Source organism: Pocillopora verrucosa, chromosome 11 (assembly GCF_036669915.1).
Source record: "Pocillopora verrucosa isolate sample1 chromosome 11, ASM3666991v2, whole genome shotgun sequence".
Taxonomy (NCBI): domain Eukaryota; kingdom Metazoa; phylum Cnidaria; class Anthozoa; order Scleractinia; family Pocilloporidae; genus Pocillopora; species Pocillopora verrucosa.
This window is the reverse complement of record NC_089322.1, coordinates 13,793,085-13,804,677: the sequence shown is the minus strand read 5'-3', so window position 1 is coordinate 13,804,677 and position 11,593 is coordinate 13,793,085. Positions and strand designations below refer to the sequence as shown.

The following is an 11,593-nucleotide window of genomic DNA, read 5'->3' as shown; positions in this document are numbered from 1 at the left end:
TTTCTTAAGGAAAATGACTGACAGTTTGAAAAAGCCTGACATTTTCTTTTTTAATTCGGTTCGTCTGAAACGAGATGTATCTAAAAAAAAAAACACTCTGGAATCTTTTTAACAGCTACCTTAGTTTCTTTTCCGTTAGCCTAAGGCGTCTAAGGTCCTTGGACACTAACACTGCAAATTTGTCGAGGGCTCAGTGCGACCTATAAATCAAAAGGAAGCGCACTGGGGGGGGGGGAATCATGAGAAAAGACAGAAACGTGGCGAACTTCTCTATTTTCTCCTTACTTTGCTGTTGGAGGAAATAAGAAAAACAGGAGAAAACACCCAAAGAAAACATTGAGTACAAGGAAAAGCGCGCGTAACTTGATATTAGTCTCGTACCTTTCAGATACAGGTTAACAGCTAAAATTTTACTTTGCTTGATGTTCATATAGATATTATTGACGCACCAGGATTTCGTCCGTATTTTTCAGCGGTGATCATGTGATCATGATCGGTGAGTCACAAACTTATGAAATTAATTTCCTAATTCTCTGAGAAAGGATTATTTTTCAAACGCAGAAATTGCGTATTCTTTGTCGAAATCTACTATCGAGAGCCAAACCAAAGGAAGAGTTAAAATTCTGTCTTCGAGGAATTTCTTACATGAATAGTTATTTCCTTGAGATTTGATAAGCTAACACAGACAGGCCTACCTTTGTGCGGGAATAAGTAAATCGTAATTTTCTCTTCCTCGTACCTTGATTAACTCTAGTTTGCACTTTAACGGACGAAACCATCGGAAATTAGACGAACCATCCACAATCAGACGGTACCGCTAGAATCCAGAATGAACCACGCTTAGCGAAACTGACCGTCCGAAATCGTGCGAAACCCTCCGAGCGGAGACAATATAATTTTCCAAATCATTCTAAGCAACATATGGTAGTCTGCGCCCTTTCCCTGCAAATAGGCAGTTCAGAAAGCTGCAAAACTCCAGAAAAAATCTATCTTTCAAATCTACTCTTAAGCCCCACGGTATCAACCATTGGCAAACCACACCATGTGTTCGTGGTTAATAACTCTTAACATAAGACGAACAAAATCTACGACGGTTATGAATAAAACTCAGAAAGTTTCTCTTGTACCTCACGATGTAATAAACCAAAACAATGATTTCAAATTCTTAAGTCTTTATTTTAAGCGTGTATGTTATTGCATTTTCGAAGAGTGTTAGTTTTGATACATTTACACTGTATATACACCTCAAACAAGCTGAACTATTAGCAGATCCCGAATCACAGATGAAATGTTAGACGGAAGACACAGATAACAGCAGTAAATTTCACTTTAACCCAGAATTACTGTAAAAACCTCAAGGTGCTAAGATAGTATCATGCTCTTTGAAATATAAAACGGTTTTCACTCGCTGTAGCCAAGTTACTCTTATATGAACTCATCGATAAACTATCCAAATAACCAGTTCAGTTTCTGGGGAGTTTACCATCGCACAATCTCCAATACTATTGGCAAGGATAGCTGTTGCAAACCAAGCCAGGAACCATAAGATTCTGTGGGTTGGAAATGTCTACGTTAAGAAATCACAAAAAGTATCCGAAACACGTCTGAGCCTTTAATTTAAGGCATTGAGTCCACCGTCCCAAAAGATGACATTTCACAATCTCGTTAGCGCTGTTCCTCTTGTCATTAGCATTTACATGGCTCTTACAGCTCATTTTCAGCGGTTGGTTACCATAGCAACGAACTAAGGATACTGACCCATCTCCCATCTCCTCCTACCCGTTGGATCAATAGGCCCAGTCTCTGTAACCTTATGTGTTTCACTCTTTTCTCTGCCGACTCTTCAAGTCAACCCTTTATTCCCCCACCTGATTAACATGTAAATTTTCCTTTCTATAATCATACTGTATCTGTATCACAGTTGATGAGAAAAGATAAACTCACATGTATCAGCTGAAGGGTGTCATCTCGGTGTGACACCAAATTCTCCCTTCTCAGTTGTAAGAAAAATTTACGGCGACTGAAAGGGAGAATTACGCATCACATCTTGAGAGTAACAGGGTTTAAGACTGTCACCAACTAACAAAGAGTTGTTACCTTGATGATAACAACAGTTAAACCGAAACAAAAGAGCAACCATTTCACAACACTTTAAAAAATGCTGAAATCTCCGTTACATAAGCCATTGTGTACCTAAGCAAAACTGTCACTTTTGAATTTCAAGTAGAGTTAAAATCCTATGCCCGACTATATTGAAAAAAAAAAAGAAAGAAAAACAGAAAATAAAACAATGTCTACAATAGATGATAAAATGAAATATTACCAATTCTGTCCTTAACCTTTTCAATCCTAACATCAGTATCCATATTCCCATACTGTTCTCCATACATCTCTTAAGGTGCTGATGAGGAGAAATCGTTTAGCGATGAAGAGCTCCTATACTTGGTGATCAGTGCCTTTATTCTCATGACCTTCACATGTGATTCAGGGGTGATATGGTGTGGAGAAGTTAGATGCTAGCCCCTTTTAGGGATCGAGGGCTGGACAAGGAATTAGGCAAAATTTCAATCGAATGAGTCTATAATAATCATCACTGAAAGATGAGAAAAGTAATCACTATACATGAACTACATAAATCACTATGTTTTTTCCTAGAAAGGGTAATTTAAATGGAGAGGACTTTTCAAGGATCTTCTAAAGTTCCTTCCAAACAAACCAAATTCATTTAACAGTTCATTTTGCATTGTAAATCAAGTGTCACACTTGAATTGAAAATATTTACCACACTGAAAATCCTAGTTACCCAATTTTCAAACCATAACCCAATTTACAAACAATAACTATATCTGCACTAAAATAACAATTATTGCATAACACATCTAAACAGTTTTTCACATAGTCTTCTATGAGAATCATCTTTGTAAAACTGCTACGATTTGCAATCATCCTCACTGCTCTTGTCTTTCCCTGCAGCACCCTTTCTAAGTTTGTCGAAGTATTCTCTTTGAGACTCTGCTAAGACAGCTGCCAGAATACTTTCGTCTTCCCATTTGGAAAAACCTGCAAAACCAAGAGGTGCAATGGAAAGATTACCACCTCAAAACAAACAGAATTTTAATCAATATGCACCATATGGTTACCAAGAAAATTCTCACTACAGCTCTTATTTGACCGATGAATTCCCCATAGTTTTGTATTAAAGAACAATGAAAAGTAATGATTGGCAACCACCAAGCCAGATCTCACAAAATTTCCCTAGACTATGCGCAAACACATTGAGGATCCACTATGTTTGTTCTCTCTCAGGCTTTATTTCTTTCTTTCTTTTTTCTTTTTTTTTTTTTTTTTTTTGGGGGGGGGGGGGGGGTAAAGAGAGAGAGAGATAGGAGGGGAGAGGAGAGACCTAGCTCCATGTATAAACCTATCAGTTTCTTCACCAGAGATATTTGCAGACTTGACTGCAAGCAATCTACTGTAGTCCAAGGGAAAGGGCTTCACCTATCTTTGGAAACCTGTTGGAAACCTGTCTGCCCATAAGGCTATAGTCAAGCCTTTTCACTCATCTTACAAACTATCTTGTTTGCCCATAGAAGCAGAAGAAAGAATTTTCATAAAAAAAGAATTGAACTCCTACAAGCCTACTTTGTAATACCAATATTGCTGCTGTGACATCATGTGAAACCACTCTTATTTTCAAAAGATTTAATCACAAACAAGATCATAGCTGCATCTTTCCACATATTTCTTACAATGTTTAGACCATGTGGAATCAAACAACTCAGACCTGCACTCTGAAAGACATCTCAGTGATAATTCTTACCATATCCGTTGGGAGGTAAGAAGTCTAGGTAATTTGGACCATCTGAACCACCAGTAGCCCCAGGGGGTGAGGGTGGATTAGACGACTCTGTCGAACATCCCGGCTTGGAATCGTAGTAAGTTGGTTTCACACTGCTAACAGTACATGTCATCGTTGCATTACTTGCTGGAGGGCTAGATTTTGTTTCTGATGAAGATGCACTTGCCAAAGTCTCATGCCTGGGTGAACTGGGAGAATGACGCGGAGATTTGCTGGGAGGGGCACTTTCTGCAGCCTCACGCTCACGTTCTCTATGATGAGGGGATGTTGGACGCTTAGACTCAGTGCATGTTGATGTACTGCTGGTTGCAGTAGGACTGGAACACGGCTGAAAAAAGAAAAGAGTATTGAGGATACTTTAAACAATCAGTGGCACAAAAATGATTTGTAAATCCGTTCTTTTCTGAGGTAAAATGAAAATTTTTTAGAGAAGAGGAGAATGTGTAAAATGAAAAGGGAACTCAAGACAAATAAAAGTAATGATATGAAAGAGACACGTGTTTAAATTGTGCAGAGATTCATACCAACCATTTTTGTTCATTCTGACTCAATTGAACTTTGGGTAAAATAATGTTCCGTGATATTACTTAATACAGTCAAACCTTGATTATCCAGACATCAATTATCAAGATTCTTAGATTATCTGGAATTGTTTCTCTGGTCCCACTTTTTAAATGAATATTTAATGAGCTACATTTGAGAACCATAACTACTTTTTTTGCATTAACCACAGGCACAACTGAACATGGGATGTAATTTAAAAATATCTAGACCCTCCACTGGATAGGAAAACAAAAAAGAAATCAGGAATATGTTACCAATGTTCTAGTTCCCCTTGATCGTTTTTCTCTTTCTCTGAGGAACTCTAAGAATGATTCTCTGGCTACTGCTTCTTCCATGGCCTCATTTGTTGCTTCCCAGTCAGTACAACGCAGTTTATCCGCTAACATTTGCTAAAATTCAAATACAACATAAAAAAAAACAGACAAGTCAGTCTGTTAAATTCAAATTGAACATTTAGTATTTTTCATCTTTCATTCAGCCAGAAAAAAATTGCACAACAATAAATCTGTTTAGAGATCTGGACAGACCATATCTTCTATTCTTCCCAGAAACCTACCCCAACTTTACAATATTGAAAAATAACAGTCATCTTTTGAAACTGACTTTGTTAGTGCGACATATTAAGTGAAGTTTTGACAAACTAAAGTACCTGTTCAATTTGCCAGTCTTCTGACTGCTTGAATGCATCATTCACCAGGGTGCCCTGAGGAAATAGAGGTAATATATGCATTAATATTTCCAACATGAAGATCATACAGCATGATCATTCAAGTAGGGGTATTCCAGAAGGAATGTTCTCTGCAAGACAAATGGTTTGTCAATGTGAAGTCATTATCACCGTCACTTGAATCTGACAGTGACTTAAAGTTGATGAAATAACAGATACCACCCCTGACAACATGAACTCTTTAACTACTGAGAGTGATAGCATCTACTTTAACCCCTGAGTCAAACCTCAAGGTTATGAGAATATAGGAAATGATCATTAATTTAAGAAGCTCTTGATTTTTAAACAAATTCTCCTTCTCAGCACCTTAGGAAATGTTAAAAGAACAGTATAGAGAATATGCATACTGATGTTAGGGTGTAAAGAGTTGACAGTCCTTTCAAACTTCTTCGTCATCATCATATTTTTATTTGCCTTATTTACACAATACAAAAAAATTTATTTACAGCAGTTATAGCTAGAAGGCAAAGAGACCCAGGAAGCCACCAGGCTTATGGGAGAGCCACCTCACTTACATTAATAAATAAAGTAAAGAAAAAGTGCTGCAAATGTGCGGCTAGGCCAATTCAAGGATTATTTAGGTAAAAACTCTTGCATTTTTGTTTCAAAACTAAGAAGGTTTGACGAACGAGTGACTGAAACAGGAAGAGAGTTCCAAATTTTAGGACCTTGGTAAAGAATTGTAAATTGCTTGAGATTCTTCAGTCAGACAAGCACACTCTACCATTAACTATTACTCTGGATTGCATTCAAATTACTCACTGAATCAGGTAATGACTACTACTTTCTGTTTAGCAAATGATCAGCAAGGTAACACTCTTACATGTGCAAGGAAATATCAAATGACAACTGGGAAATATGCTTATGGCACAATGCTCACTTACCCATGGTTTGTAACCAGAAAGTCCAAGTCCTACACCAACAGATGGCTTGTTAGGATTAAGAACTGCATTATAGTGCACACCATTGTGGTAACTGAGGCGGATTGGTTCATAATCAGTCTTGTAAGAACTGTGGAAAATATTTATGGGTTCTGCAGAAGAAAAATAGAAATTCAAACTTGATTCACATTTTGCACTTCCTTCATATATACCATAATTTTCTGGCTTTAAGCTGAGACTCGTAAGACAAACCTGTGCTATACTGATAAACTTCAATTGTCCTGTTATACATCTCACACATAGCCTGCATCTCAATGTGGTTTCCATGGCAATGATTTTCACGTTTATGTTTGATGTAGCTTTTAAAGTCTTCAGTGACATACTGAGAGAAGTAGTCTTCATTCCAAAAACTCTCACCTATGAGCCAAAACCTCTTCTTTGGCTAAAATTTCATTTAACTCAAGCTTCAATTTGTATAATTCTTTAAAAATGAGTTTAGTCAAAGCATGAACCTGCAGGTGGTCCCAACTAGTCTGGGTGGTTATTTCTTACTAATTAATACAATACATCAAAGGTAAATTATAAATTTAAGCTTTAAATTGATAGACTGGTATGACAAACCTGTGCTATACTGATAAACTTCAATTGTCCTGTTATACATCTCACACATAGCCTGCATCTCAATGTGGTTTCCATGGCAATGATTTTCACGTTTACGTTTGATGTAGCTTTTAAAGTCTTCAGTAACATACTGAGAGAAGTAGTCTTCATTCTTGAACTAGAATCAGACAAAAAAAAGAAATGTCAAACGAAGCAGGTGTTGCAGTTCTATACCACACTAAAATGCAAAGGTTACAGTCCCCATGACCTGAGGGAAAAGGTATAACTAAAGAACTGATCCCTGCAGAGAATAGAAAAGAAGCCTGAAAAAGTTCAAGCTTCAACAGGATTCAAATCCATTCTTCCCTTTCCCTCACAAAATAATATATAGATTTAGCCAAGCCTAAAAGCGGAGCTCGCATTTTTTTTTCCCGCATGTCTCAAGAGCACAACACCTTGCCCTGGCCAGGACTAGAACCTGGGTTGTCCAACTCGGAGCCCAGTGCACTGACCACTGGACTACTGAACAAAGCTGTGGCGTTGGCGTGCCCACGGTACAGTTGACCACGCAAGTTAAAAGTAGCACCTTGTACGGTCGTATGGTTGTACATCCAAATTTTTTCGGCTTGATGGGTTACTACTAGTTTGTATAATTATGGGGCAATGCTCTGCGAGCTCCACTATAAAGTTTATCCAGATTCACTTAACCCTTTACATCCTAAAATCAGTATGCATATTCTCTGTACTGCTCTTTAAATCAAAAGCTTCTTTCATTGGTGATCATTTCCTTTATTCTCATAACGTTAATGTGAGACTCGGGAGTGATATTGTAGGGAGAAATTTGATGCTGGTCACTCCCAGGGTTTAAGGGGTTAATAGCAAACAATCATCACAGAGAATTGCCAACTTTCAGTTTTGAAGGAAGCCTTTTCACTCCCCAAGATCTCAATAGTAACTCTCCTTTCTGTCTGCTATAATATTCTTGTAGTGGGCATAATTTTGGTGTTGGATCAATTAATAATGCCATAACTTATATTTTTCTTCATTCTCATCACTTGTCTGCATAGTATTGTATTGATATTTTAAGGAGAAATTTTGTTGTGATCACTTGTTCAAATTGAAGGGTTAAAAGATTAGTATTAATCTGAAACAACCTGAAAAAAAGCCAAACTTCTATGGTTGCTTACTACTTACACTGTTTTGTTTAGGGTTTGACAATTAACTTAAGAATCCGTGTGCAAGTGTAAAGTTACTACCTGCAGCCACCTCTTACCTGACTCACCCATGCAGGGTTTATCCAGGTTCACTTAATAGCAAACTATACCATCAGAGAACTAGCAATCTTCAGTTTTAAGGGTAACCCTTAACATATTCTGGTATGTTCAAATAGAAAAGGCTGAGGGGTTTGAATAACATTTTCCATAAGTGCCTGCTGATGGAGTATTGGGTACTTGCAAGCTAAACAAATGGTGGTAAGGGGTCTTACAAGTGACAATAGACTGCTGGTAACTAACTTTTACTGAAAACTTTTCCAAGGATAAAATTATGATGCACCCAAACTACATATCAGAAAAGCTTTTTCAAAATTTAAATCCAAAAACTTTAATTACCATGTAGTCCATACAGTGCCTTCTGACCACTGAGTGCATTTCTTGATCACCATATACATGTTCAGCTGTAGAGAGGTAAAAAATTTTTTACAAGATTAGAATAAACCATACAGATGACTAGTGCTCTTCGCACACGTTCACCGGCTAGTTCCAAAGTGATTGGCAACCACTAATAACCTCTAAGGAGCCAAAGAGATAATTTCAAACATTCTTCAGTACATTGATAGAATTAAGTGTTTTTTGTGTAGTATATATTACAACAATTGTTCACCTCAGTGTCAGTTAACCCTTTAACTCCCATGAGTGACCAAAAGAGAATTTCTCCTCACAATATCAATCTGATAACAACCATACAAGTGATGAGAATCAAGAAAAACATAATTGTGGGGATAAATAGTTGATTCAATACTAAATTCTCTGAACTAAAATTATAAAAATTGTATGGTTGACATTAGGGAGAATTACAAATTTTGTGTGGGAGTTAAAGGGCTAAAGAGGAAGATCTTTATCCCACCACTTCATGTCACTGTAAATATCCACCACTTTCACCTCCAACTTAGTGAGCAATTGTTAATTATTTCATGCAGTTGTTTAAGTCTGAGTATTTCAAGAGGAATTCAGTGAATCACAATTAATTTCTCACTGGAAAATTATGTACCAACTGTACCACATCATAAGAGCAAGTGCAATTACAATCACCTGCAGTAATATATAAAATGTGAAATAATGAAAAAAAAATGTAGGCTGAATAATACAGCCTCTGAGATTTTCCTGACAGATAATTCTTTGAAGGACAACAGCTAATAACTCGAAACCTGTTAAAATTTCCTTGCATTACAAGTATCTTCTCACTGGTGACATCAATAGTGTGACCTTTAATATCAGGCTGTACAGGAGCCAATGAAATACAAATTAATTTTTTTTTTTAAACTTTTGACATAACTTTCATTTGCAATTAGCTGACAAAAGGATTTTACCCAATCCCTAAATGAAGGGAGATATTTAACCTTTAAAGAGTTTTTTCATATCTAGTTCTCATGCAAATCAAGATCACATAACACTGTGAAGTCTAAGGTGGTTCTTTCATATGTTACCCAATGTTAAACAACATTTAAGGACTTTTCCATCCAAGTAATAGTGGTTGCATTGTTGAAGAACAATCAGACATGAGAAATTAACAAAAGTTGCAAACCAGAAAGCAAAAAGAAAAAAAATTATCAAAAAGAGTAAATGAGTAAAATACCTCAAAATCATAAAAAAATTTAAGTCTCAAATTGGCGATAATAAAAGAAAAGACATTGCAATTTGCAAAGACAATTTTTCAGATAATCAATTTTAAAGATGTCATTCATGAGAATCCTAAGTCTTCAGTTCCCCACTGATATCTCATACCTTGATCTTCTCTGGAATTTTCCTCAGGCAAAACTATGGCCTTAAAATATATATTTGCTCTTTTGTAATAAGCCATATTGAGACCACAAATTATAGAAAAAAAAATTGCAAATCAGAATTTTTTTTCTACAACCAAATGTCAGTGAAAGAAGCTAATGAAAAATCAAGCGCTAGTGTAGAAATTAAATGCTCAAAAATTTATCAAATGGGTTGCAATCGAGACCTGCAAAAATTAATTTGCATATTGGCAAAGAAACTTCACGTTAAAACCGGGATGAAAATTATAAGACAGGTATAACAGATACTACGCCACGAGGGCAAGGTACACGTGCACATGTGATGATGCTAATTCCGGGGATCAGAGTGAGCTTAAAACCATTTTCTGATCTTAATAGAAGTTCCCAAATCGTGTTCATCCAAAAAATGTAAATGCACAATAAGCCGGTCAGATGTACAACATTAAAAGCTGATAATGCAACTTGAAAGCCAGTCGAAATGAAGAACGCATATCGAGATAAGAGTACATCGTTTCTCTTCGACCAGATGTTACAGGCACGGACAGAAACGATTCCACGGAAAGGAGAATAAAAGAAAGACAAAATGTGAAAAAAAAATATGATTTAGCTTTCGCTTATTCCGTGAGATGATTAATAAGTAGAAAGTGTTTTACGTACCAACCGCTCGAAATAAACAAGCACCATCTTGTGCCATTTTCTTGATAACAAAACCTTTCTTTTCTTTAAGAGCTTGTTCAAACTGTCTCTCCATCTTCAAGAAATCAATTACAAATAAAACGTAAGCGTTAATACCCAACAATTTCCTCCAGAAGCGTAAGAACAAAAACGATACCAACCTCTTCGGTCGACAAAGGTTGGTCGGTTTGGGTACACTCGTATTCATCGGAGCTGTTATTTCCCGCTTCTTCACTGTGCCTTTCATGATATTTGTGTCGATGTGGAGGACTTCTATGCCTTCTCTTCGAAGTGTTAGAAGCTACATCAGCCGCTTCTCTACTCTCAAAACTATTTCCTAGGTATTGCTCTTCGCCATGGCCAGAATACTCTTCGGTCGAGCGATTTCTTTCGGTAACGCCAGCGGAAGAAGTCCAAGAAGAATTATTGCGTATCCGCGTTCTGTTGTCATTGCTTGAACTTGTATCAGTCTTCTTGGATTCTGAATGCTTTTTCTTTGGTAAAATGGTCATGACGAGGCACTAAAAAAAGCTAAAACAATGAAAACACCACAAGAATCCGAACCCTTTCAGACTGTTATTAGAATTAGAAATTTTGTGATCAGCGGCGTGACGTCACCAAATAATATATGCGCACAAAAATGCGCAGAAAGAATGACCCGCGCTATGCTTTATGGGTATCCAAGATGGCGTACTACTTGCCCTTGGTCAAATTACCTACTCGGTCATGATATATTAATGCACATAAAAAAATTAATGAATATTATATTTGGAGAAAGGGTTGGTTAATAAAAGTGAAAGAAGGGTATATAGTGATCCGAAATTTGATAAAACCAAAGGCAACCAGTCATTCTCTCGATGGGAGATTCCTATAAGGAGAGGAGTATATCACTCAGGGCATTTTTTTCCTACCACTTCCTTTTCCCGTATCAGAATTGTTTGCTTTCTTTTGAAAACACACGATAGAGACTATTCGAAAGCGCATGACCCATAAGGAATCACGTGGGGTGCAGGGTGAGGTCAAAGATTTCATATCTATATTTCCCCTCTTCGTCAAGAAAAACTAGCAATTTCTACTGCCAAAATGACATTTACGCTTAAGCTTGACCCCCCCCCCCTTATCAATGACTTTAGGTGACGTTTCCCCTTCTGCTCCCAGTGGAACTACCCATCATCTTGCTTTGTTTTTGGCTTCTCTCTGCCTGCCTTACTGATTGTGTTGTCTACGGTTCTTTCTTCAACTGTTTTAGAGACGACTTCTTTTCCTGA

At 37.1% G+C, this 11,593-nt stretch overlaps 1 protein-coding gene across 1 annotated transcript; it reads right to left on the bottom strand.

Moving 5' to 3' along the window:
- Nucleotides 1–1,155: 1,155 nt before the first annotated feature.
- LOC131794584 (OTU domain-containing protein 5-A-like) lies at nt 1,156–10,904 on the bottom strand. Its single transcript, XM_059112107.2, has 9 exons — nt 10,487–10,904; nt 10,308–10,401; nt 8,242–8,306; nt 6,653–6,809; nt 6,035–6,183; nt 5,073–5,126; nt 4,678–4,812; nt 3,821–4,187; nt 1,156–3,060 (listed from the first exon to the last, which is right to left on the bottom strand). Exons 1-9 carry the CDS (start codon nt 10,835–10,837, stop codon nt 2,930–2,932), a joined length of 1,503 nt encoding a protein of 500 aa, XP_058968090.1. The 5' UTR covers nt 10,838–10,904; the 3' UTR covers nt 1,156–2,929.
- Between the last annotated feature and the right edge of the window lie 689 nt (nt 10,905–11,593).

Coding starts and splice junctions, on each gene's coding strand:
- LOC131794584 (XM_059112107.2), bottom strand. CDS start 10,837: ATGACCATTTTACCAAAGAAAAAGCATTCAGAATCCAAGAAGACTGAT. Junction 8,307..10,307: donor TTGTTTATTTCGAGCGGTTG/GTACGTAAAACA, acceptor ACCTCTCTACAG/CTGAACATGTATATGGTGAT. Junction 4,188..4,677: donor CAAGGGGAACTAGAACATTG/GTAACATATTCC, acceptor TTCTTTTTTCAG/CCGTGTTCCAGTCCTACTGC.